The sequence below is a fragment of the Podarcis liolepis genome (assembly GCF_965112155.1).
Source record: "Podarcis liolepis genome assembly, chromosome: 6".
Lineage (NCBI taxonomy): Eukaryota > Metazoa > Chordata > Lepidosauria > Squamata > Lacertidae > Podarcis > Podarcis liolepis.
The window spans coordinates 48,751,306-48,777,663 of NC_139559.1; the positions used below are offsets into that span (position 1 = coordinate 48,751,306).

Genomic DNA, 26,358 nt, shown 5'->3' on the forward strand with positions numbered 1-26,358 from the left:
AGTGACAAATCTGGGGAGGGGACTACAGCGCAAGGGGGAAAAAGAGGCTTTTTTTTTAACAAAGTGGGGGAGGGCCCGTCGAGAGGAGGGAGCGTGGCGCCGATCCAAGGTGATTTCCCGTAAACCACATGTTCCGGAGGGAGCCCTTTATAAGGCCGACGAGTCAGGCAGGCGGCACTGAGCGGACGGAGGCAGCATTTCCTGGGCTTCGCGCGAACTGAAAGCACACAGTCCCAGCCCCCTTCGCCGGCCGCTGTTGCTGCAAACGGGATTAGCCTGCAAGAGGGAAAGAAGGCGCGCCCGCCGACGCTGCTTTCTCGCCAACCCGGATCTTAAGGCGACGGATTGGGGCGTTTTCGGAGCGGGCTGCGTGCAGGGCCAAGGTAAGGAGGGGGCCAGGCACCCCGTTCGTGGAAAAGCGGAGCCCGTCCGAAGGGGACTGCCCGGGTCTCTTCTCTCTCCCCTCCCACAAAAATATATTCGAGTTGATAAGACTAGCAAGATAGGCAGCAACGCGAGCCCCCCGCCAAAGTAAGAGGGTCTAGAGTTGCTAAGGGCGCAGATCCCCCCCCCATTGGGTTTGGGAGACGGGGGTGGCGGGCGTGCTTCCTCGCGAGTAAGTCCGTGGCTGCCCTTTCAGCCGCGCAGCCTGCTCCTCCGAGATGTGTGGCGTGTTTACGCGGCGCTTTACTCCGTAGCAAACACGAGGAGGGCCGCAGGGCTTGGCACAAACTTTGCAGCCAGGTTTTCTGCTTTGGCTACTAACGCGCAAAGCGCTACTGCTGATCCGTGTGTGTGAGAAACTTTTCCCATCCAAGTGTCCCGGTTTGTGCATAGGGCATAGGAGCCAATTTCTCGGGGTCGAGGGGTCCCCCTGCCCCCACCACAAGTTGATGGGCATTGCCATTCAAATTGTATGGGTGAGCCCCGTCATGTGATTGATCATGCAGGATGGAGCTTACCTGCCCCCCCCCCCCCATTCAAGTTGGCACCCTTGGCATTGCTTTGCGCCCACCCGCTGCCTGGATCCAAGTATTGAGGCTTCCCTTTCCCTGCGTTATGCACCGCTTGCTCTCCGCCTCCCCACCTCCCTTTCACGCCCTCCTGTCATTCTGCGCGGCCGACGCTGCAAGCTGGTTATAAATCTCTGGCTTCGGAGGCGGGCGGGGTGGAGGTCTGACCCTGCCGCGCAACTCGGGCGCGTGTTCTCTCGGAAGTAAGGCCCGCGGCGTTTTGGATGCTTTAGTTGAGATTCCTGCGTTGCGGGGGATTGGCCTAGATGACCCCGGGGTCCCTTCCAGCTCCACGATGCTATGGTTCTACTCCCCGAGCAAGCACAGGGCTAAATAGCCTTGAGTAGTTACAGTGCAATCCTACCCATGCCTACTCGGAAGTAAGCCGCAGTGGATTCAATGGAGCTTACTATCCGGTAAGTGCGGTTGGGATTGCAGCCTCAGTTGCCTCTGGCATGATATTTCAGCTTGCCGCACTGTCAATACCTCAGGTTGTTGTATCAGTGCCATCTGCCACGAGACATTAACAGTGCAAATATTGGCTGGAGTGGAGCTGCCCACATGATCCTTGTGGATTACTGTCCTCCGGTAACAAGTGTGCTAGCTTTGCAGCTCTGCCTTTCTATGCTCTAGCTGCAGAAGAAGCTTTATGATGCTCATATGAGGGTGCTCACTCAGAGGAGGTCTGGGTGTGAAGCTGGGCTCGGCCTCCTGCAACACAGAAACACCAGGGGTGCCCTCTAAGCATATGCAGATTGTTATCCCTTGCTGCAGATTAATAGCTGTGCATCTCCACTTCTTTGGAGTGAGAGGATGGGGCATCCGGTTCAGAGGGTGGGACTCCTAGGAAGACTTGGCTTCCAGTATCTCCCAATGCAATTAAATGCTCCCTCTTGGTTTTTAGGCTGAACAAGCAGGGACAGCCCTAGCGCTGGGCAGAGTGAGGCGATTGGCAGCAGATGCTGAGTCGCACTGAAGTGTTTGAGGGCAGAGCTATGTGTGTCATACACGCAGCCTCCTCTGTGCCCTTGGATGCAATTGAGGTTAAGATCCTGTTCCTAGTGATGAAGAAGGTTCAGCTGTCATTCTGGTCAGCATCTGTATGCAGAGTGCATGTGTGAGTTTGGGGAGCAGAATATTGTCCTCCTTCCCTGATAGCAACATGTCTTGATTCTGAGCTAGATGAGGATTGCAGTCTTTCGTTTTACACTGAAATACTGGGGAAAGTCCTAATGTGCTCTGCATGCACTCACCTGCTGAAGGGATAGAAACTTTAATCTCCAGAGCTTTCTGTGACTGGGCAAGGTTAAATAAACAAAGCATGACTCCGAAGCCTCTTCCAAACCTTATGTGTGATGTTTTTATTATTCCCTCCTCCCCTCCTTTTATGTTTCCTGTTTTCTGTGCCCAGTGACTGGACCGGCAGCTAGGTGCATTTGAGGGACTTTCCCAGGACTCAGTGTAATGCTTTCTTGCTAATGGATGTCATGGCATAGAATGAGGCTCATGTGAGCTTGGGAGCAAAGTGTCTTTTTTAAACTGTGGAATGGAAGATGCCAAGGAAAACGGTGGGTGGACATGCAAGGACATGTCAGGGAGAGACTCTGCGCTTGAGTAGGAAGGAAGGAGGAATGAAATGCCTGGGCCAGCATTTCCTACCCCTGTGCCCTCCAGTTGGCTGGGGCTGATGGGAGCTGCATTCCAAAACATCTGGAGTTGTAGTCCAAAACATCTGGAGGACATTGAGTTGGGGAAGGCTGGCCTGGACTAGGTGGAAGAAGAGCATGAAAGCAGACTAGGCAGAAGGTGAGTTTAGTGTCTCACTAGGGTGGCACCAGAGGCTTCACAGCTGTTGCTGGAACACAAAATACAATTGCTTGAGAAGAGACAGGGAGGCAGATGTAGGGGGGGACCCCATCTGCTAGTCTCTTATATCACACACACCCTGACTGACTGTGTGTGTTGCACCCAAATTGGGCTGGACAACTGGTTTTGTTCTGTCTGGATACAATCCACAGTATTAAAAGTTCTACTTGGAGTACACCTGTTTAATGGACCTTGGTTAGTCATATCCATTAATTTTTGTGGGTTTGTAGTTCTGCGTAGAACAAAGAATGGTTGCAACCCTTTTTGGTTATGGAGATCTTGTTTTCCCCCTGGAAGTTATTTGCGAGTAACTCTCCTTGCAACAGCACCACAAGGAAGCTGGAGAAGGTTACAAACTAGCCCCTCCTGCCTGCCATAGGATACCCACCACATTGTCCTAGGCAAAGCCTTCCTGAGGAGGGAATTCCAGAGACTGGTTGTCTCCGCCTTGCCGCAGACAATGAGGACCTCGGAGGAGGCCAGTATCAACATCACGTGGGCGAAGGCAGTTAGCACTCTGGTTAGCAGACTGCTGAGTATCATCCAAGTGCCCAGCTGTCCAAGGGAGCTCCTGGAGATGAGCTGCCAGAACGCTTTGGCGGGGAGAGAAGTAGCGAAACAGACACAAAGTTCCATCTATGGCAGTGGCCAGTGTTGGCTGCTTTGCGGGGAAGAAAGCATGTGACGCTTACATAAAATGACCTCAAGGAAGTTAGTGGATGCTTGAACCCAAGTTAGACTACAGCCCTTCACCCTAGTTTTGCTATTTAGTTTTGTCCTCTGTCTGAAACAGTTGCACAGCCTGTTAACGTGAGCAGAAGTGTCTTCTGGCACTGAGCTCCAGAACTGAAATGCATTATGGAAGGAAGTAGAGATAAATGCTCCTTTAAAAAGAAAAGGAAAATGCCTTCCTGATCTGATGGAATGGCCAAAGATGCGAAGGGGAAATTCCGGGTGGGAAAGCTTAAGGGTGACAAATGATGCTTGCTCGCTTCCAGTGGCACCTGGGCAAGTTTTGGCTGTATGACCCTTGCTATGGAAAATAGAAATTGGTGCTGTGGAAGAAAAGAGGATTGGGACAGAGACAGCAATGAAGGGAGGATAAAATAATTTGGAAGAGGAAAGGAAGGCTGATTAATCGTGAGAGAATTTGAGCAATAAAATCTCAACATATTGCGGAGAAGCTGTTTTTGTTTCCTTCCTGGGGGGAAAAGCCAGTGCTGTCACAGACTGGCAAAGGCATATTTATCTGAATGTGCAGAATCCAGCTGAGGCCTAAGAACTGGGAAATTCCCAGCTTGGCTACAGCTGACCTCTCCTTCTCCTAATAAGAAAGAGGAAAAGGCGGTGGGGTGTGGGGAGGAATGGGAAAGGAATGCTTGCAGTCCAGATTTAACTCTTCCAAAGCTGCTGGGAAGGGTCCTCTTTCTGTTTTAATTCTTACACATAACGGGAGCATCCGTGGAGAAATAGGACACCTCTGTGGTGCAGACTCCATACATAAATAGATGCCCAAGTGTAGTGCTTTCTGCAGGTCACCATGGGTGGCAGAAGGAAACTGTTATCTTTGGAGGCCTGCCCAAAGTGTGGAATTGTAATGTATTTATTTTTTTTATATAATGGCAGAGTCCCAGCACCAAAAAGCCTAGTGGGAAAGCGCGAAGCATATGGGTCTCGGAATGAAGTAACGAGATGATAGTTAAAACCTCATCTCTCTTCATTTAAAAAATGTGAAGTGCAGTCATAGCTATAAAGTCTCCATCCAGAAGATGTTAATAATTCCTATACATAGCAATTAACTCAAATCCCCTATAGTAAGATATCCTGGCTAGGTATTGGCAGTGGGGGGGGGGCAGGAGTGAGAGGACAGAGTTGGGGGAAGCAACTGATTTTCCAGCACTTGTGGCTTGGAAGGATAATGTGTGGCAGACCAGCAGACCACACTGCAGGGGAGAAAGCACTGGATGCTCTTGTAAAAAGAGTTAAGTAAATTCTACAACACTGTATTATATCTAAAAATAGCAAAATAGGCAGTTCCCTGGGCTAGCCAGACATACATGCTTTGGGATGCGTTTTTGCAGTGTAGTGTGGATTTATGTTGAGCAGAAACAGAATTTGAATGAGAGAGGAGAAAGCAGATAGTGTTTTCTTTCCCTTCTCATAATGCTAGAACAAAGGCCACCCAACAAATCTGAATGTCGGTAGAATCATAGAATTGTAGAGTTGGAAGGGACCCTAAGGATCGTCTAGTCCAACCCCCAGCAATGCAGGAATATGCAGCTGCCCCATATGGGGATCAAATTTCCAACCTTGGCATTATCAGCACCATGCTGAGCTATCTAGGTTGACAGGAACCCTATGGCACTTAGTGTTCCCAGGTGGTCTCCCATCCAAGTACTAACCAGGCCTGACCCTGCTTAGCTTCCAAGATCAGATGAGATCAGGCAAGTAGATTCACGACAGAGAAAACTGCTTCGTCCCTTAGTGCATATGTTAAATCATGGGATTTGCTCCTGCAAGATGTAGTGGTGGCTGTCAATCTGGATGGTTTAAAAAGGGTTCGGACAAATTCATGGGATATGAGGTTGGCTCCTAAGCATGGTTGCTCTGTTCTGCCTCCAGTATTGGAATTGGTATGCCTCTGAATACAGTTTGCTGGGGAGCAACCATGGGGAGAAAGGGGTTGCACTCGGGTCCTGGTTCTGGGCTTCCTATGGGCATCTGGTTGGTCAGTGTGTGTGGTGGGAGGATGTTGGACTAGATGAGGCTTGGGTCTCATCCAGCAGGGCTCTTCATATTTTCTTAGGTTTGTGTTTATGTCCACAAGGCTAGAGGGTGCATGAAGGTGCAGGCTTCCCCCATGTTTAATCCTGACTCTGTCTCATTTGTTGCACAGAAAAAGATGATCTCCCACATTGCAGCGGCCTTTCTTCTCCTTGTGGCCTTCGCTATCCATGGAACAGAGCAGAAGAACAGAGGTTGCAGCCGCTTAATCCATGATGTTCACCTGAATCGCCTGCTGGACCTGGTGAGTTTCTTTGCAATTAGTACAGCAAAGGTGGCAGGAAAGAATGGATCAGAAGATGAATCACCTGGATCTTACGCTGGGCAGAGGCACCTCTCCAGACAAGCCACAAACCATAGCCAAGGTTTGTTCTTGGCCTACCACTTGTGGTTTGTCTGGGGGGGGGGGGGAGACAAACTACAAGCCTGGGTTCAGGCCCAAAACATGGTGATGGCATAAAGTTACCAGTTCCTTTGGTCAACAGAAGGCAGTGCCCCTGCTGTTTGTTAGTTCAGTTTGAGTCGGGATGCTGGATGATCTTGTTCAGTTTGCCTTTTTAAGCAAATGCACGAAAACTACTAAAAATCAACAGGAAATATATTAATCCATCCGTGCCTGGAACTGTTTGTTTCTCTGTTCACAAGCTGTTCTTGCCCTGAGGGCAGAAGTTGAGAAGGGGGAAGGTAGAAAATGAAAGTAGAGAAGACATAGTGGAAGGAAGTTGAAGGACTGCTTTTAATTGAGATAAATAGTGCCATTTTAATTGGGGATAAATGGAGCCAATATTGTGAGGAGGGAGTGTTAACACTGAGCATGCTACTAAGGAGGAGGTTCAGCTGGATGCAGCCTGGACTGTGCTTGATTCTGCAGGCTAAAGAGCTTTTAGTGCAGCTGTGTGCATGCGTGTGCACTCTCTCACACCCATTTCAGTGCTTCCCCGATGAAGACTTTTAGTAGCTAAAAAGGGAGGTGCGGCATGGGGACCACTCCACAGATGCTTAGGAGGGTAATAAAGCATAGCTCCAGCAGGAAGTGCTAATGCAATTATAGAATGCTAGAGTTGGAATGCACCATTCTAGTCATGGGGAGAGCAGGTTGGGGTGATTCAGAACCACAACATTCTGGGAACAAGTGCCTGGAATTTTCCTGACTCTTGATCCTGCCTGGATCACTGGGGAACTGCTGGGAGGTCTCTGCCAGTGGTTAACTGTCAAAGGTCCTGGCTTTGATCTTGCCTACAAGGAATTCTGTGGGCTTCAATCAAGATTCTTTTCCACTGTCAGTCACAAGTGATTGTGGCAGCAAAGCATGATAGTTAGTTAGGAGAACTAGAAGCAACCAGGAAAAGAAAGTTTCACAGGACCAACTCAAGGGCTTAATCATTGGGAGAATGTGGCTCTCTGTGGCATCCTGGTTAGGGATTGATAACTTGAGAAAAGTGTGTGGAGGTTCTGGCAATTATGGGAATGGGACCTGCTGGCAGTTTACTTCCTGCAGAAGGTTAGGAAGACCTCAGATCCTCCATCCCCTTATCAAAATAACCTCATAAGCCTTGCTGCCCACCAAGGTGCTGTGTGGTATCTGATAATTGGTGTAACTATATTGAGAGAAGGCTGGAGTGGCTTGGGATCAAAGTTTACAGTTCTTGTACCTGCAGCATTATGCAGAACCCTTAGTTGGACCCTCTTCCATTTTCTAGGTTTGCATAACAGCTTGCTCATTCTGTAGCCCAGACATGCATCAGGCACTAAGATAATAGTCTTGGTTCCAAATATGCTGATCAAGAGCATCTCCCTCTTCCCACAAGACTGCATAGGTTGGCACAAAAGCCTCCAAAAAGATCCTCTCTTTGAAGTCTTTCACTTGCCACAAATTCTTGATTTGTGCTCAAAAATAGGTTTGCCACCTTGACATCCATGTGGCTAACGAAGTGCAACCCTTGAAATGCTTCATGTTTAGTAAGACATTAGTCAGCTACCTTAAAAGCCTTTTCTTGTGTTTATGGAGAAATTCATACATTAAATGGTGAGATAAAATTAAATGCTTATATGCTGTCCCCATCCTTTTGCCTTTGGGAGATGCCCAGTGGCAGAGGAAGAGGAGTTCGGGGGGAGCGCACCGCCTCTGACAGTGCGATCCCGGCAGGGTGCCATCGCGGCTGTCCCCCCCCCCGCATGCACTGGGTGCCATGTCCTGCAGGCGGCGTGCCCCGCCCCCAGGACGTGCACCACGCCCCTGCAGGTGGTGCGCCACGACCTCGGGGTGTGCACCAGCCCCGCCAGAGCCTGCTCTCTGCCCCCCGGTGCCGTAGCATGAAGCTCCGCCACTGGAGATGCCTTCTGCAAAGCTTGTTGTTATGAGTTGCTAGTACATGCAGGTCCCACTACTACACAAACACTTGTTACAGAAAATTCACTTATTCAACCATGAGGAATTAGTATCCAAACCTTGCTATACATAACGCAGATTCAGATACCCCAACAGCTGGACCTGTGTGAAGTACTGTAAACAAATACGCAGCAGCAGTAATAATAATAATAATAATAATAATAATAATAATAATAATAATAATCCCATCTGACTTCATTGCCCCAGCCACTCTGGGCTGCTTCTAACAAATTAAAACACTAAACACAGTAAGACATCAAACATTAAAAACTTCCTTGTACAAGGCTGCCTTCAGATATTCAGATAGTTGTTTATTTTCCTGACATCTGACAGGAGAGCGTTCCACAGGACAAGCATGACTACCAAGAAGTCCCTCTGCCTGGTTCCCTGTAACCTCACTTCTTGTGATGAGGGAACAGTCAGAAGGTTCTCAGAGGTGGACCTCAGTATCTGGGCTGGGTGGTGGGGCTGGAGACACTCCTTCTGGTATATAAGGCTGGAGCCATTTAAACAAGCCTTTAACTTTTTGTGTTTTGCTGGTCATTGACAGCTGTTTTGCCAGAAACCATGATGGGAGGGAGGGGGAGAGATCAGACAATTAAGAAGGCATTTGGTTTCCTTCCTTGTTTGCCTTTTGCAAGGTTTCCCTGGGTTTTTTCATTTGGGTGTTGAAATTCTGTGGTTGGGAACACCTTAGAAATTCCTCCACTGGAGTCAGTGGAAATCTTCTGCTTGTTATGTAAATGCTCGCTTCACAAACAAATTCCTGAGAATGCATTATGCTTGAATAGCAAGACCTGTACGTTCGTCACTTTCCAGGATTCAGCTCTCTCCCCTGGAAAGCTAATTTCTGGCTGTTTAGATGGGCACATTCTGTCTCTAGTACACAAGTTGAGGAATGCTAAAGCACCATGCAGCGCACAGCTTGCTGCTTAGCACACTTCAGCTGCTGAGGTATATTAAAGAGTAACTATGCATTTCAAGTACATTCTTTAGGCTATAGCAAACCACTCTCTTGACATTTCCAAGCAGTGGAGGTGGTCAGCGCCATTGCAGAGTAATTAAGGGGTTTTTACTGCCATCTACAATGTGTAATAGTCAGGGTGTGAGGTTGAAACTGAGTTTTGGTGTGAGATTAGGGGTCTTAGAATCATACCACTAATTTCCCCTCCGAAGATGCCGGAGGAGAAAGCTCTAAAGCCCTAACATTACCTAAATTACTATGTAGAATCAAGGACACAACTGGTACTAATTATCGCTTGTTTGAGAGTGATAACACAGTGTCTGACTTGTACAAATAAACTTCTCTTCACAAAGTCTCTTCTGGGCTAAAAGTAATTCGATATAGTTGGTCAAAGCTAACATTTCATCACTGCTCCACGATTGAGATTCTTACTTAGCTGTAATTTGGGCTTGCAATCCAGTGGCGTAGCGTGGGGGGTGCAGGGGGGGGGCCGGCCGCAAAGGGCGCAACATCTGGGGGTTCGGGTTAGGGGGCGCAAATCCACGGGTTAGGGGGCGCAAATTACTTGCCTTGCCCCGGGTGCTGACTACCCACGCTACGCCACTGTTGCAACCACCAACCATTAAATGATTTCCTCTTTTAAAAAAGCTGAAAAAAGTAACTCGGGTTTTTGCAAAGCTGTTTTTACTTCTGGTGGACTTTGCTTATCTTAAAGGAGCAATAAACCTTAATTAGGAGACTAATGAATGAAGACCTAGATATCTTGTAGCACATCAGGTGAAATGAAAATAGTCTGTTCAGATTTAAGAAAATGCTCTGGAGAGAGCTCTGCTGTAAAATGTGTGGTCTGGCTTGCAAAGTGCTGGAATATTTTTTTTTTACAGGTTCTGCTGCTGCCCCTTTAAGTTTCTGTGCAAGAAGCCAGGATGCAAATCAAAATGTTGTACTGCCTGCCAAGGATTAGGTTGTTTAGCTAGCTGTTGCTGTGCTGACCCCAGAGCTGTTCTTCTCGGTTCTATAGAATCCAAAATCCTGTGATCTCTTGGCCAAATGGAAACGGGATCGCGTTTGTAAAACCAAAACTGAAAGTGAGATGCTCGTACTGCTGCATATGCTTCCCTCGTCTTTTAGGGCAGTGAACCTAAACTTTGCCCCTTCCCCCGCCCTCGTTGTGCTTGCTTCTGCCTGGGCTTCTCTGCGATGAATAAATGTTGCTGGCGGCTGCTCTCTCCAGATAATGAAGCAATTGTTTCCAGTTCGACATGCCCTCCTGGCAGTCCCATCTCGTGTTGGCCTGCCGCAGAAGCTCCAAATCATTCCCTGGCGTTTTTCCCTGCCGGCACTAGGCTGAGATCGCTGGAGAAGGTGTTCTAAAGTGCTGAGTCAGCACTTGACTTGGAAGGCACAGGGTGGTAGACGCTTGACTTCTGCCTTTGGGCAAAGAGAGCCAGCTGTTTGCTTTGGTAAGGATTAGCAAAGCTCAGAGCTGGCTCAATGGCCACAACATGGTTCTTGCTGGTTCGTAGCATGGCCTGCTTGCAAGAGCTTGGTGCCCCTGGTGCACTGACACCGGTCAGGGCAGAATATGCTTGTGCGCATGCTTCCACTGCTGCGCTAATGTGCAGTGTATGTTTTCTAACAAATTGCAGTTCAGAAAATAGCAGGGTGCACATTGCAGGTGTCCTCTGTGATCTAAATTATATGTGCTCTGCTGAGTGGATGTGATGGGGGAGCCCCCACTGCCTCAGCTGCTTAGTCAGCCAAGATGCTGCACATAGCTGTCCTACACATAGCTGTCAACCGTCCCTTATTTGGCGGGAAACTCCCTTATCTCAGCGCCGTTTCCCACTGCTGGACTTATTGCTCACCCAATAAGGAGTCTAAGAATGACTGGGGGGGTGGAGCTTGCATGCCTTGTACTGATCAAATCAGCCGCATTGCCTGGGGACTCACCTTTGCTCAGCGCTTCCCAGCGGAGAGGTGACGGTGGTTTTCCTTGCTGCATCCCCTTTGCCGGGTTGTTGTTCTGTGGGAACCACTGCTTGATGCTTCGTTTGGCTGCTGGTTGACTAAAATCCCTTATTTTGGCTGCTGATCCCTTATTTTCAAATCTGTAAGTTGTCAGCTATGGTCCTGCAAAACTGTAAAAAGAAGAGAGTTCTTAGATACTCAAGCACTCATTTCTAAATCTTGTCATTCTGTCACTACTTGGCTGCCCCTAATCTCCGTAAACTGCTTCAGCACAGAAGGCAGTAGACTGTAGTCTAGCCCTTTGTGGTAAGCAGAGGGATGTCATCCTATACCTCCAGAATTGTCTCCCCCCTTCCTCTCCCAGCCCCCCAGCCCAATAAAATATTCCTAGCAGTGTAGCCTGGTGGGGATATTCTTTCCTGTATTCTGGATTCCTAGATGAAGGAAACTGCAAGTCCACTAAAGTTGCTTTGACTTGACTGTGCCTTTTTGTTACAGGTTGATAGTCAGATGATGAAGCCCTCATGTGAGCTGTCCTTTGAGTATGTGGATGAGAGAGAGCTGGTGAGTTGGAATTGTGAGACACACATCTGCTGTGCTGCTGACACATCTGTGGGACTTGGTGTGTGTTTTCCAAGGAATGCCTTGTGTTTAGACAAGGGGCGGGGGGGGGGCATTTTTCATCCCTGTTGGGCAATGTTCTGAGGACCACATACCACTGCTAGGGGTTGCAGAAGTGGGAATGGCCAGACATACATCACTCTCCATCTTCCATCAAGGTGGTTGCATTTTAAGGGCACATTCCAGCCAAGTAACAGCCCTGGAGGAGGAGAACAGAGCAGGACATTGAGGGATTGTGGCCTTGGCTGGCTCCCCACCCCCAGTTGAGAACAGTGACTTTGAACATCATACCTTCAGGGGACACCATGCGCTATTGTGCTGTTTGTGTTTTTAATACTATACTATGATTTGAGCATTATGAGCCTGTGCAAGCCTTAGGCTTAGGTTCATGTGCCCCCCCCACCTACACACACACACCTCCCCCCTCCTTGCACAGTCACAAGTACCTTGGATGTTTTCATCTCTGGTTGCAAACCAACCACTTTTATGTTGAAACCCAGGGGAATTATGGTGTGGTGAAGATCCTGACCTATGATCATGATCTTAAGAATCAAATGATGGCTTATGATCCTAGTTGGTTGTCTATTCATTGCTTAAACTAAGCAGACTTCCCCTGAGTTTGGATATAAATGAGGAACTTTGGTTTGGAATCAGGTGCTTCCAGTCTCTTCCTTGTGGCCATTCTAGGTGAGAAGGAACTGTGCAAACACAAGCACAAGCACATCACACATAAAACTCTAAACCAGGAGTCGGCAAACTTTTTCAGCAGGGGGCTGGTCCACTGTCCCTCAGACCTTGTGGGGGGCCAGGCTATATTTTTTGGGAGGGGAAATGAACGAATTCCTATGCCCCACAAATAACCCAGAGATGCATTTTACATAAAAGGGCACATTCTACTCATGTAAAAACACACTGATTCCCGGACCATCCGTGGGCCGGATATAGAAGGCAACTGGGCCAGATCTGGCCCCCGGGCCTTAGTTTGCCTACCCATGCTCTAAACCATACTTCAACTGTTGAACTGAGCCACTAGCTTAGCTGAGGAACCCCTGTGTATCTGCCAAATAATTCCATTGTGTTATAGATTATTCTGGGGCAGGCATAGGCAAACTCGGCCCTCCAGATGTGTTGAGACTGCAATTCACTGGTCCTGTTAGCTAGGGATCATGGATAGTACCAAAACATCTGGAGGCCTGAGTTTGCCTATGCCTGTTCTGGGGCATATCCTGGAACAGACACTCTTCTCCTGTGGGATTCTGGCTGGGCCTGTTGAGATTTAAACACATGCCTGTGCTGTACTGGCATAGCTTGTTTGAGAGGAAGTTTGGTAATGGCAGAAGATGTGCTGCCTTTCCAGCAACTTGTCTCTCACTCCTGATCTTCTTACTGAAGCACCTTTCATGAAGCTTCTGGGGAACCCTGAGTTCACTTATTTAGAGAATGTGTGAGCTAAAATCCTGCATAGATGACCTTGTGGTTAAGTCACCAGTCATGGATTTGGTAGACAAGTCCTGTGGTCTCTCAGTTTGCTTCATGGGGTATTTCATCCTGAAGGAGAAATTTCTCTGCTGGCTTCAGACTTTGGGGGAATTATTTTAAAGCAGCCCTTGCTTGGGGGTTCCTCAAAGCTGTTATTGCCCATTCTCTTGGCCTGTTCTTCTGGACCCAATCCAATTACTCAGAGGGAGAAGCCAGATCAAGAGAAGCTGCTCCTCTTTTTCACTCTAACCACCATTCACTTGTTTGGAGAGGGAAGGTGGAATCTGCAGCACCAACAAGGAGAAGTAGCAACTGGGGGCTGATGATGGTAGATGCCGTGCATTGCTGGTCTTTGACACCAGCCATGAATCTTTCTATGATGGACACCTGTCCCTGTTGCCTTCTAGGACGACCCCGAATGCTTTCTCAGAGCAGCATACTCGCCTCTAAGAAACATCCTTGAAAGTATTGAATTCAAGCACAATACTCCAAACTCTAACATAATGAAGGAGGTAAAGGACTGGCACATAGAAGTTGGAGACTGCATGGAAATTAATAGCAGTGATGAAGAAGAGAGCAAGGTAACCTCTTATCAGATTTGCAGTTCTCAGGGATGCTAACAGATCTGTGGTGAGACTTAGGAGACTAAATGGCAGCTGAAACGTGCGCTCTATGGAAGTGGGAAAGAAGCTGGGGACTGACAATACTTGTGTGACGTATGCACTTGCTCTACTGGCTAGGGTGGAGAACCCTCTGGCCCTTCTGATGTTGCTGGACTACAGCTCCCATCATTCCTGGCAGGAACTGATGGTAGTTGGGAGTTCCACAACATCTGGAGGGCCACGGCTTCCTCATCCCTGAGCTAGAGCATTCTCTTTGAAAACAGCAGTCTGTTAGGCTGCTCTACACATGATGCTACTCACTTCTTTAGCTCTGGGGTGCAGGACTCCATGAGTCAGATCATGACCCTGATGTAGGGGACGGAGTTTTAATCCATGATGCCTCCATCCAAATTACTGAGCCAGTATGGTGCAGTGGATGAAGTGTTGAAGTAGGACCTGGGAGACCAGAGTTCAAGTCTCCATTTGGGCATAAAGTTCACTGGGTGACTTTGGGCCAGTCACTGTCTCATAGCCTAACCTACCTTACAGTGCTATTGTGGGGATTAAAGGAGGGGAGAGAACCATGTACACAATCTTGAGATCCTTGGAGAAAAGGGCGGACATATAACAGCAGTAACAAAAATTAGGCAGCACCTATGCTGGTTATCTGCAGCTGGAGGAAAACTGTTGACGGTTCTAGCAGCATCACAAGTGATGCAAGTTCTTCTCTGCGCTACTGGGACCTCTTACACTGCTGAGTGCTCTCCAAATGAGGTTCAGAATCCATCGCTGAGAATTCAGAGGTGCTGGAAGCCTGCTTTGTGTAGCCAGATAGCCTTTGCTGGGTCACAGTGACTGCCTCTTGCTGCATATGCTGCCTTGGTTATTTTTTATGGTGGCTGTTTGGTTCTGGTAGATTCAGATAGTGGCTCATTGATTCCCACCCCCCTACTTTCACTTTTTGTCTCTTATAGCACTGCACCAGGCCATTCTCCCGGACTGCAAGGCAGATGCTGAAGCTGGTGCATGAGTACTTCAGCAAAGCTAAGGAAATCTTGTCCAAAGGAAATTTCAGCCATGATTGCAGCAGTGTCTTTGAGAAATGTTCCGACTCAAAAAGGAAGAGTACAACATCTCCAGGTAACAGAAAATTCTGGGGGTTTTTGCATCTCCTGGCAGCTGCTGGGGCAGCATTTGAGGAGCAGGAAACTTCCAAGTTAACTTGGCTTTTCCCAAACTAGCGCTGTCCAGATGTTTGGGGCTACAGCTGCCATTAGTTAGCCCTAGCCATCGGGGGGGGGGGTGTGTCAGTGCACTGGTGAAGGCCGAGGCAAATGGAACATTCCGGGTTGGGAGGGTATTCCAGAGCTGCTATTTGTGCGCATTTGTTTGTGTGCTTCTGTGTATTTACACTTGTTTGTGCGGTTACTAACTGCTAAAGCCTTAAGTCAACAGAAGTTTCATGTTTTTGAAATGAGCATTATCTCTTTGATCTGTGGCAAGGGCAAAACCGACTATGTTAAGAGTCCAGCAATCAATTCAAGGCCCTCTGCATGCTCATCAGGACACAGTGGGACTTTTAGCTTTTACCTCCCCCTCTCCCAGTAAAATATGTATTTCCCCCACATGGCTTAAGAGAAGATTCAAAATGTGTTGACAAAGGCTGTTCAAAGATCCCTTCTGAAGGGTTTCTTCTAACCTTGGAAGTTCTTTGCTCATGCAAAGTACCCTCTTGATGTACCCTGACCTTTACAAATAACAGTCTTGTCTGCTTGTGGTCAGACCATGAGGAAATCCCAGAAGTGGCTTGGCATACCATGTCTATATGTGACCTGCAGAAATGGGATCTTCTGCCAGGGCAGAGGTTTGGAGAAGTCATGATTGTGGTGGCCCTCAAAACAGATTGGCCAGGCAGGGAGGCGCTGGGCTACGCAGACCAAAGTTGAGAAGACACTGCATTGCTGTTGATGTTCTTATACACATACATGCAACTCTCAGAAACAGCCTTAAGAAAAAGCCATCCTATTGTCCGCCTTTTAGAAGATGCTCACGTGGTCAGGCTTATTGCTTTGGCCTCAAGTGAACCACTTCCTAGCTTGGTTTGCCTGCTCATCTGGTCCAATAGGCACAGTGACGCTGCCCATTCTCTGAGTGGTGCTTGGTTTTGCCGAGGTGGAGAATGCAGTCGCTGTCTTCCTCTTGAGTCCATATTCTATGTTCTGTCCCTGTGTGCACATCACCTGCAATGCTGGGAAGGACAGCGAAGTAGGAGCACCATGCTTCCTCCCTTGATTCTTGCTTGATCAGCTGCTTCTTGCTTGACCAGCTTGCTCCCTCTGCTGTTCTGCTCATGGAGGCATGTGCAGAAGCTGTGGTTGCCCTTGCTTTGGCTTGCTAAACTAGCTGAATCTTGGTCCAATGCCGTTCCTCCAGAGTTGGTTGTCTGGCCTCTTTGGTATCCTGTGTGCTCTCAGTAATCTTGGGCTGCATGTGATGCTCTTGGGAGTTGCTGTTCCCAGCTGACCTTGCAGTGTCTTGTTCCATTCATTGGTCCCCTGGAAGCCTTGCAGTTGCCTTGCTGCCTCTGCTTCATTTACTTGTTTTGTTGCTTTTTTGGCACTGGTCTGCCCCGCCTTAGCATGGTGATTTTTGAGGGAAGGGGCTGATCTTGGCTTGAAGCATCCATTCTGTTCTTCTTGCTGGTTACTCTATGGCCATTCTCTTCTCTTTATCTGGATCTTTCAGGTGTGGTGACTGACCAGGACTGCCCGTGTCCAGCCACAAGCCCCATGAGTGGCAGAGGCTCAGCTTCTCTCCTTCCAACCTTTGAGCCCTCCTCTTCCATTGCAGACCAGCTGGACAGCAAAGAGGCAGCTGCCAGCACTCTCCAGCTCTTTATGCAGCCTGGCACCATGCAGACTCAAGGAGGGTCACAGGGTAGCACCAGGCCCAGGATGCCTAGGAGCACCCAAAGGGGCCAAGGAGCTCCAGCACCCACGGATTTCGTAGCTAGCACTGAGGCTGTCATGTCCTCACTGCCAGAAGAACTAGCGTTGGCAGCTGTGTCCCAGGGACTTGACCCTCTGTCCATAAATACTGCATCCTTCCTGGACTCAGCCGTAACCCTTGATTCCTGGTCTCCCAGGCTCAAAAACATTTCTCCCCCTCCTTCAAGCCAAAAAAGCATTGAACCTATGGGCACAGGGTCTCCTCTCCCTGGTTCTGGGGCTGGCAGCAGCCAGACATGGCCCCATGAATTCCCTTCCCATTCTTCCCCTTTTTCTGGCTCAACCAAACCCTACCTCAGAAAGCAGTGGCTTCAATCAACTGAAATGGATGTATCTGATTGGGCTGTGACTGACACAAGCAGCACATCTGGCCTAACTTTGGCGTCTCTTGCCAGTTTGGACTCTGCAGAGAGTGCAGGGGTGCCCTCCAGTGGCAGTGGGGCAACCCTCTCGCCCAGTGACCCCACACTCTTCCCTGTCTCTGAGGATCCTGTCTCTGCTGCACAACAGCTTTCTAGATTGGTGGTGACCACAAACAGTCCATCATCTCACAGGCAGGTACCCCCAGAAAGCTACTCCTGGGGGGCGGAGGGAAGCCGAGGTAGAGCGCCAGGAGTACTGCACAGCACCCAGCTCCGAGAGAGACGAGCGGAACAAGAAGAGGGCCCAGCCAAGGGCAGGGAGCCGGAGGATAGCATGCCAGGTCCCAGCTCTGATCTGAGCTTCATTCCTCCGAACACAGACAAGCACAGCGTGAAGCCAGAAGCCAGAAATACCCAAGGGATGGCTGTGACTTATGTGGTGGTACCCAGTGTCCTGGGAATCCTGTTGGCTGTGGGTGGCCTGCTCTTCTACTTCCATAAATCCAGGGTAAGGTCCAGACCTGACTTAAACTGTTCTCCTTTATTCTCTTTGGGTTGCAAATGTGGGGCATACATCATACCTTGTGAATACATCAATGGAGAAGGCAGAAGTGGCTGAACTCAAAGTACGCTCCCTCCTCTCAGGGTAGAACGTTATTGGATGTGAGCAAACATCCATTTGCATTTCTTTTATTGGGATGAGGGGAAGGATTAGCCAGCTAGGTGTTAAGGGGTATGCGTCTCCCGGTGCATACTTCCCACTGTCACTGTGTCTTGCAACTGAATGTAATCTCAGACAATCCAAGCAGTTCTACAGCCACAAGTTAGATATGTTTTTTAGAGGGAAAACTTCTGTGGCTCTGCACCACAAAGTCTGGAAGAGTTCTTGGCAGTAAGAGCCTAGTGCTGAGGGTGAATGCTGCTGTCCTTGATGGGTGATGTTGAGCGGATGAGTTCTCCTTCCTGTGACATAGTTCTCTCATCTGTCTTAAGTAACAACGGTCACATTTTCCAGCCTAAATGGACTGAAAGTCTTCTGGGAGTTGAAAGTGATGCCTTTTCCAGTAGGAACCAAATGGATATGTAGCAGTGGACCAGCAAGGTCCATTGTACTTCATCTTGCCAGTGGTGACTGACCACCTCTTCCGGTTCTGGATAGGGCTTAACCATTCCCACGCACACGCTTGATTCATGCCCACTGCTTAAGAAGTCCTTTAGGAAACTGAGAGCATCTCTTGATTTGTGGAGCTGCCTTGCAGTCAGTGTATATGTTCAGAAGGTCGACTTATCGCTACTGTTAGGAGAGGGGGTGTAGTTGTTTCTTGCATGCTAAAATATTTGTTATGCTTGTAGTCCTAATAGCAGCGTTCTTTTAATGCTGTCTTTATTGTTCACCATCTGCAGTGAGATCCCTGTCTCATGTAACGACAGGGGGAACATGAGAGACTTTTTTTTTAGGTGTAGGAAGAGTGTGGTTGAGATGGTGTTCATGGAGAAAAGTAGATTTAAAAAGCAAAGTGTTAAATATGGTATGGGAAGACAGGGCAGGAACCTGGTGGCATATCTTCACTTGTGCCTGTGACACCAGTTCTATGGATGCTAATGGCATTGGCATAAATAATAAAAATAATTTTATTATTTGTACTCTGCCCATCTGACTAGGTTGCCCCAAGGAAATTCCAGTTATGCTTGGGTTTGGGGCTTGGGATGGGCCTTTACCAGCAACTGGTAAAGTTGTTGGTTAGTGGGTGAACTGATGGCCTCCTAGCCCTCAAAACTACAATGAGAGCTTGCTAGGGCAACATGCCTGCTTGTCCTCCTAGGACAGGCATAGGCAGAATCCGGCCCTCCAGGTGTTTGGGACTACAATTCCCATCACCCCTAGCTAACAGGTCCAGTGGTCAGGGATGAAGGGAATTGTAGTACCAAACATCTGGAGAGTCGGAGTTTGCCTATGCCTGTCCTAGGACAACCATAGCACCTCAAACGGCACAGCCAGTTTGACAATACTAGCCATGCAACCTCACTCTTGCTTCATATCAACATTCCTTATAGTAGTAAATATTTCCTTTCTTCCACACAGATGCTAGCCAGGAGGCGACTGCAGAGAAATGAGAGAAACCTGGAAAGACAAGAAGGAAGGTAAGAAGGCGGAAGGTTTGCATAACTCAGATGTATAGGGTGAATTAGGCCCCTTGCTTTCAGATAGCTAATTCCTTGAGATTCCATCAGCCTTGGGAGGTTGCAGTGAGTTGTAGAGCCCATGTATGAAAACTTAGCCTGTTCCCCACAGAATGCAGTTATTGGGTACACCTACTATTGTTGAGAGGAAAAGATACCAGATGAATTTCTACCATAGTGAGGGAGATGTAGTCTCGTGCTGTATCAGTTCTTGCTTTTAGTCTTCAGTGTTGGATTCTAATCCTTTTTTTTCTCCTTTCCCCCCTAGGCCACTGAATAGAAGGGAGGGAGATCTGGAATTGCAGATACAGGAGGAGGAACTATGAGGTAAGAACAGGTTTTGATCTGATTCAGTAGGGCTACCCACTCCCTCATTCTGTATCTGCAGCGGCCAGCCAGACTTCTAGCCATCATGACTAGTAGCCACTGATAGCTTTATCCTCTGTGAATTTGTCTTAATCCCCTTCTAAGTTGGTGGCCATTGCTACATCTTCTGGAAGCGAATTCTGTAGCTGTAACTGCACTGTGTGAAGAATTCCTTTCATTTTGCCTACCTTGAATCTCCCACCACGCAGCTTCACTGGATGATCTCAGATTCTAGTACTGTAAGAGAATCTCCCTGTCCACTCTGGCCCTCTTTTCCAAGAGAAAGTCTATTTGCAGGGGTTGTGTATTCGTGGATGGAGCTGAGGCAGATCCTTGTGCCACAAACAAATCTGGATGGGCGTGGGGAAAATGGGACCTTTAGACTCAGAGGCAGCGTCCCTCTGATTCCCAGCTACTGGGGACAGACCAAGAGCAAGGTTATTTATTACCTTCTTGCCTGGCATGTGGTGCCTTGGCAGATGTGTCTGGCTGGCAACTGCTGGAAACGGGATGTTCTGATCTGGTTCCCCATGGCTCCTGTGCTTTTTGTGTGTGTGCTCAAAAATTGGTTTATTGACCAGCCGAGTGCCGTTGGGCACATGCAACCTACCACCTCCTTTCTGCGTAGGGACATGTTTCCCGCAAATGTGTCTTAAGTGCAGTGGAATGTGACTTTGTCCTTGGGGGCAGCCGCAGATAAGGATCTATGCAATTTGTGGTGCATTCTTGGTTTGGGGGTGGGGACTGAGGAATGGCTTAGAGAACTACCACTTGCTTGCAGGATTTCCTTTCATTGTTGTTGTAGCGTTTGGAGTCGCCCTTGTGTAAAATGTGGGAGCAGAAAGTGGCCCTCGTAGGATGTGCCGGAGTCAAAGCTGCTGGTCGTTAAAACCTGCCCTGCTTCAAAGACTAAATGAGTCTCATTTGAAGGTCTACTGCCTCCTCCTCCCCACATTCCAGTTTAAGGCTCTTGGCCAGATGCAGACTTTTGTTGTTGCATCTGAGATCTGTGGATGAAGGACGGTATACAAATTAGATAGATAGGTGATAGATAGATAGATAGATAGATACAGTAGATGATAGATAGATAGATAGATAGATAGATAGATGGCCAAATCCTCTCCCCTTTCCCAAAGAAAGTTCTGGGGGGAAACTATACCTTTATTACGTCAACATACTTTGGTTGACCTAATAAAGGTATAGCTCTAATACAGTGGTACCTCGGGTTACATGCACTTCAGGTTACAGACTCCGCTAACCCAGAAATAGTACCTCAGGTTAAGAACTTTGCTTCAGGATGAGAACAGAAACCACGCGGTGGCGGCACGGCAACAGCGGGAGGCCCCATTAGCTAAAGGGGTGCTTCAGATTAAGAACAGTTTCAGGTTAAGAACGGACCTCCAGAATGAATTAAGTATGTAACCAGAGGGACCAGTGTATGGATTTTGGAATACATTTCCCTGAAGTTTTGTGATTTGCTTCCCATGGCTTCATTTAGATCAGCCCCACATGACACTAGGCTCAGCTCAGGGGTTTTTTTGAGGGGGGAGGTATAACTGCTCAACTTTCTCCTCTTCTGTTTAAAAGTGCACTCCTAAAACTGCCTTCCCACTGGGGGGAAGGTAAGAAAATTTCATACCTGTCAAGAGGCAAAATAAGAAAAATCCTATGAGTTAGTCCTCCATTTCATAGAAACACTGAGTCAGCTCTCTAAGCAAGCAAAATTTGGCTAGTAAACTAGCTTAGTTTTGAAATGTGTATTTGGCAATAATGCTTTCAAAAATCGGACTCTATTTAAAAGAAACACAAAACTTTTGGTAGTCTGTCTTAGTGCTTTGATCCTTCCTATGGTGCTACTGTTTTGATTGTCAGCTGAGAATGGATTTTTAATATCATTGTTGCATTTTTTTGTTGTTATATTGTAAATATGAACTGTGTTCTGTTCATAAATTGCTTTAATTTTTCCTGAAGAGAAAATTATTAAAATGGAAATCTGCCTTGGCCAAGTCCTGCAAAGTGGCTTGGCCTATGCTTGAGCCACACATGCCCCCTTTGTGGTTAGACATTGTGTCATTCTAATGTTTGTCTTCTTCTTTCCAGCTGGACCCCTTTCCCTCTGGGATGACAAGCCACGTGGGGACTGGGCAGTAAGCCCCTCTTTTTTTTAAAGGACAGCCCTCTCGTTACTACTGGGAGAAATTAACACAAACTGTACTCTGGGAACTGAAGCAATTGCAGTCCCTTCTCACGAAGAGTGTTTTCTCTTCCCAGACATGTTTTAATTTTTTTGCGACTGAAAGGGATTCATCGGGAAATGGACACTATATTTATTCCTGGCATTCAAGGTTGGCTTTCACACTTAACTGCAAGCTGCCCTCTTTCTGCCAGTCAGACAACAAGCTGGAACTTGGTGGGAAGGGTGGAAACTGTTTGGAAGCTGACTTTGGACTTCAAAAGGCCTCTTCTGATGGTGAGAGAGGGAGTTTCTAAGAACCACTGTGCCCTACTGCCTTCCAGAGTGGAAAGGGTGACATCCTCTCCAGAGATGGATGCTGAGTCTGTCGTTTGAACAGCTATGTATCTGGGAAAGAAGACTCTCTTCCAAGGCTTCCAGCTCCTTTGGAGAAGACATAGGATCTTGGGCCTTATATCTATATATTTTCCTAGACATAACTCCCCATAGATATGAATAATGGCACGTTGTGGTTCTGTAGAGAGAATGGGCACTCTCTCCCCACCTGCCTTTAAGCCATGTGTATAATGTAGCCCAAGGAAGGACACCCATTTTCCCTCCTCCCCTGCAAAACATCCTCCATTTTTAACTCCCCAAATAGCCTAATGCATTAATCCGAGAGTTTGCTATCCCAGTGGCCTTCTATGTCTTCACTCCAGGGACCCCCTTTTATTAATCCCAACCTACAAAATGGGACCCGCTTTTAACTTTTTAACTTTTTACCAGGACTAGCAGGGGTCACTTAATAAAATTTGATTTGAGTTGCACTTTAGGGCAGACTAGTTAAGGAATACAGCACAGTCTTATGATGACGACTCCTAGCTTAAGATGGCTTTTAAAAAAATGGGGTTAGATAAGTGTAGCACCAAGCAACTGCTCCATCGGTGGAAAGATTTCTGCTTGTGCAATGGCAAGCCCCCCAAAAAATCTGTTTTGGGGATCTCCCAACTCTCCAGTGCAGAATAAGGGAGAGAAGGGTGGGTAGTTAGTTGCACAAATAGAAATCCTTGTTCTGTTGGGATTCTGCCCCATCTCTGTTCTAGCAGGGCTTTATGAATGGATCTCTCTGTCTTTATCAGATAAGCAGAGCCCTGCTGGATCAGACCCGAGTAGCCCACGGGAAGCTGGCAAGTGGGCTGTGAGCAGAGTAGTCCTTTCCTGCTGCTCCCCAGCATCTGGCATAGTGAATAGTGTAGAATATAGCGCCACTCCCAGTTCCCCATACCCCACCATTGTGTCTTGACCCAGAGAGGAAGTGATGCCTTATAAGCCAGGACATGAGCAGATCCGGCACTGAAGTGGCTGCCGCTGTAACTATATCCATAGGAGAGATGCAGCCTCTTCCAGCTGTGTTTAGATTATCCACTTCCCAGAGCCTGCTGAACAATGCAGGGCACTGCAGGGAAGTTCAGCAGTACAGAAGTTAAATATATTGGCCCTGTTCAGTTACCCGCCTCCCCACTAAGGTGAGCTTGGCCCTTGGAACTGCCAAAGCTGTGCCATTTTACAGAGATTGACCCCCCCCCCCCGCACCCTTGATCTCTTGTACCAATGGAAGGAAAGTGTTAAGACCCACCCCTCTCATCTTCCACAAAGTAATTTAAGGAAACTTGGGGATTTTGGTAATCTGTGTTCCCATGCCTACATTTTCCAAGTTTAAGCAGAATGGTGGGGGAAACTTGCAGGGAAACATTGAAAAGTTGGGGTGTACATAACAAAAACATAAACTTTCTGTTTCTCCTCCAGATGCCCCTGCGAGCTCTATTCCTCCCAGCTGGGTTTACTTAGAATTTGAGAAGATGGGTGGCAGCCAAGGGTTAAGTTGTTGTTGTTGTTTTTATTGTGTGAAGGCATTTTCAGGGGAGAATCTAATGGGGGCTACCTGCCACCGTACCCACGGCCTATCCCCTGCAGTGCTACACCCTCCATTTAGAGTGCCAAACGTATCATGGGTTTGAGGACCACCCTGTGTTTATTGTGTATTTCTGCTCTGAAGCTTAATAATTGCCGACCCGGGAGCTGCTACTGGAGGCTTTCTCCAGAGGGACCCACACTTTCCTTGCTCCCCTGTGCATCTCTTTCCATGTTGTAGTGGAGAGCTGATGCGGAGAGGGCCAACGGGAGTTGCCGCAGCCCAGCTCTGAAGTGAAGCAAAGCTCTTGCACTTTGTATACTTAACATGTTTTGCCTCCCACGTGCTGAGAACATTCCCACCCTGGATTGAATGTGTGAGTGTCAATGAGTGAGTGCATCTGGTCCAGCCTCTTGCCATTCCATGCCTCTTCTCCATCCGTCCTTGCCACAACCAGCAGCCCTTATCTGCCTCACCTCTTGCCCTCTCTGCTTTCTCCATCTCTGCTTGTAGCTGTGACGCTGAGCTGGCCTCAGGGTAACGACGCTGCCTTTCCCCATTTGTGCTTTAATGTAATGGATGAAATGTTGATAAACTGTTTGTATTGGAGGAAGGTGTGGGTGCAACTAGCCAGGCTCTGTAAGGGGCTGATCATGCCATGTATGTTGCTCCATTGATGTGAGCAGGCCTCCATGTTTGCACCAAATGCTGGTGACTCTCTTATTCAATATGCCAGTGCATCATACTATGCCTTATAGTGTGTTTGTGTGCAGCGTTCTGAGACCCTGAGGGCATACGGCCTGGTTGGTGTTCAGGGCTTGCACACACTAATTTTGATCTCACCAATTCAATGATCGTTGCAAAAGTGGTAGAAGTTGCCTTATTTTATTTCTGCTTGCACTTGCATTGCAGCAAAGGGGCCTTCAGTGAAACATCATTTGCCTCCCCTTCTTTGCTCCTAGTTTAGCTGCAGTGCTCATGGGCAGCTTGCTCACAACTCAGAGGCAGACAAGTTCCTTCTCTGTTTTTGGCAGAGACCAAGCATTAGCTACTTGTATAGGTCAATGAGCCATGGCATAGGACTACCTTTTGACATGCATCAGCTGAAGAACTGTCCCTGTTTGTTTTAGCACCCTGTGGCCAGGTTTGCAGTGGCGTTTGGATGCAGCAGTCAGTACGTTCCATCTTGCACACTTATTCACCAGCATCGCAAAACTTAGGATCTGGCCTTAATGCCTTAACAGCCACCCTTCCCTTGCCTCTTTTTATTAATATAGGGAAAAACCAATGAAGAGGAGTTCCTTTTTTAAAAAAATGGAGTTGCAATTCTGGTTCAGACTGTGTTCTTTATATATATATATATTTTTACAAACAATGAAATATTTTATATTAAAGACTTTTTTAAAAAAGCTGTTTAAATGTTTATTTAAAAATAGGAAAGTTTGTATTTAATAATAAAAACACGAATGTGTGTAACACTTTTTAAAGTTCTGTGTGACGTTGTCGTTTTTACAATTGGAGAGGAGGGGTCTACAAGGAATTTATTGGGGTAAATTATTAAGTCATGCTTCCTAAGCAGCTTGGAGGCGGTCAGTCATCCAGACATTGTACAGGGCCAGAGCTGCATAGCTTAAGCATCCAAGCATCTTGTACTGTCACATTTTCTGCGCTACCTAGCAGACACTACATGAATCCTAAGATGGAACAAGAAGTTCTAGGGATATAGCACCACACAGAGATGGACGAGGCATGCAGAGGGTGAGTTCAGGTATGCACTAATAGAAAATCACGGTTAGTAGGGGAAAAGGCAACTTTCCGGGAACAAGAAGTGGAGATAAGGAAGAGCCCTGATGGATTGTGCAGCATCCTATCCCCACAGCAGCCAGATGCCTCTGGGATGAGTAAGTCAGCACCTGGGCATTTTAATATGGCATATGTTAACAACATTCGGCGTTGTAGTAGCAAACATTGCTGTTAAAAGAAAAGGCATGTTAGTGACTTGAAGACTTGCGAAACATATCTTCCTCGCTCCTTGAACATATGTTCTCACTTTATGAACAAATTAAGTTCTTGCTTAGGAATGGGAAGCACAGATAAGGAGCTTTGGGGGGGGTGGTTCCTCCCCCCCATAACAATTTTTATTTGGCCTTTTGAAACAGAGTAAGAAAAACGCCATCTGCCTTGTATCAGGTGTGAGGCATTTTAAACATTTGTGCTTTTTTTTGGGGGGGGGGGCAAAATACACAAGACTGGGCTGCAATTTTGTCATATTTGCCAGAAAACATTCTGATTTTAAAAGTGAACACGCCTAAAGCATACCTCATCAGTTGAGAAATTTATTACAATTCCCTGCGGGGGTGTATGGGCTCTTCTTTCCTTCTCTCCCTCCCACTTCCATGTTGTCCTCAAAACAACCCTGTGAGGCAGGTTAGCCTGAGAAGTTGTCTGGCCCAAACTCAGTCGAAAAACCTCACGGCTGAGTGAGGAGATAGGGGTGAATCTTGCCCAGCGTTTAGCCGCTGCTATGCTGCAGTGCAGAATGTTCAAAGTAGTTTCCATCCTCCTTTAACCTCTTGAAACAAATACTTCAAATGAACTTGTAAAATCATTAGGTTTATAGTCCACCTTTCTTCTGGGGAGCTCAAGGTGGTGTGTATGGTTTTCCGC

The 26,358-nt window shown here is 47.6% G+C and overlaps 1 protein-coding gene across 1 annotated transcript; it reads left to right on the forward strand.

The window, feature by feature from the left end:
- Window positions 1–25,178, forward strand: CSF1 (colony stimulating factor 1). The gene is made up of 9 exons (XM_083509464.1): window positions 1–383; window positions 5,776–5,907; window positions 11,486–11,551; window positions 13,495–13,668; window positions 14,664–14,829; window positions 16,435–17,567; window positions 19,143–19,201; window positions 19,509–19,567; window positions 21,707–25,178. The coding sequence occupies exons 2-8, from the start codon at window positions 5,782–5,784 to the stop codon at window positions 19,564–19,566; spliced, it is 1,782 nt and encodes a 593-aa protein (XP_083365590.1). The 5' UTR covers window positions 1–383; window positions 5,776–5,781; the 3' UTR covers window position 19,567; window positions 21,707–25,178.
- Window positions 25,179–26,358: the final 1,180 nt, after the last annotated feature.

Coding starts and splice junctions, on each gene's coding strand:
- CSF1 (XM_083509464.1), top strand. CDS start 5,782: ATGATCTCCCACATTGCAGCGGCCTTTCTTCTCCTTGTGGCCTTCGCT. Junction 11,552..13,494: donor ATGTGGATGAGAGAGAGCTG/GTGAGTTGGAAT, acceptor GTTGCCTTCTAG/GACGACCCCGAATGCTTTCT. Junction 13,669..14,663: donor GTGATGAAGAAGAGAGCAAG/GTAACCTCTTAT, acceptor TGTCTCTTATAG/CACTGCACCAGGCCATTCTC.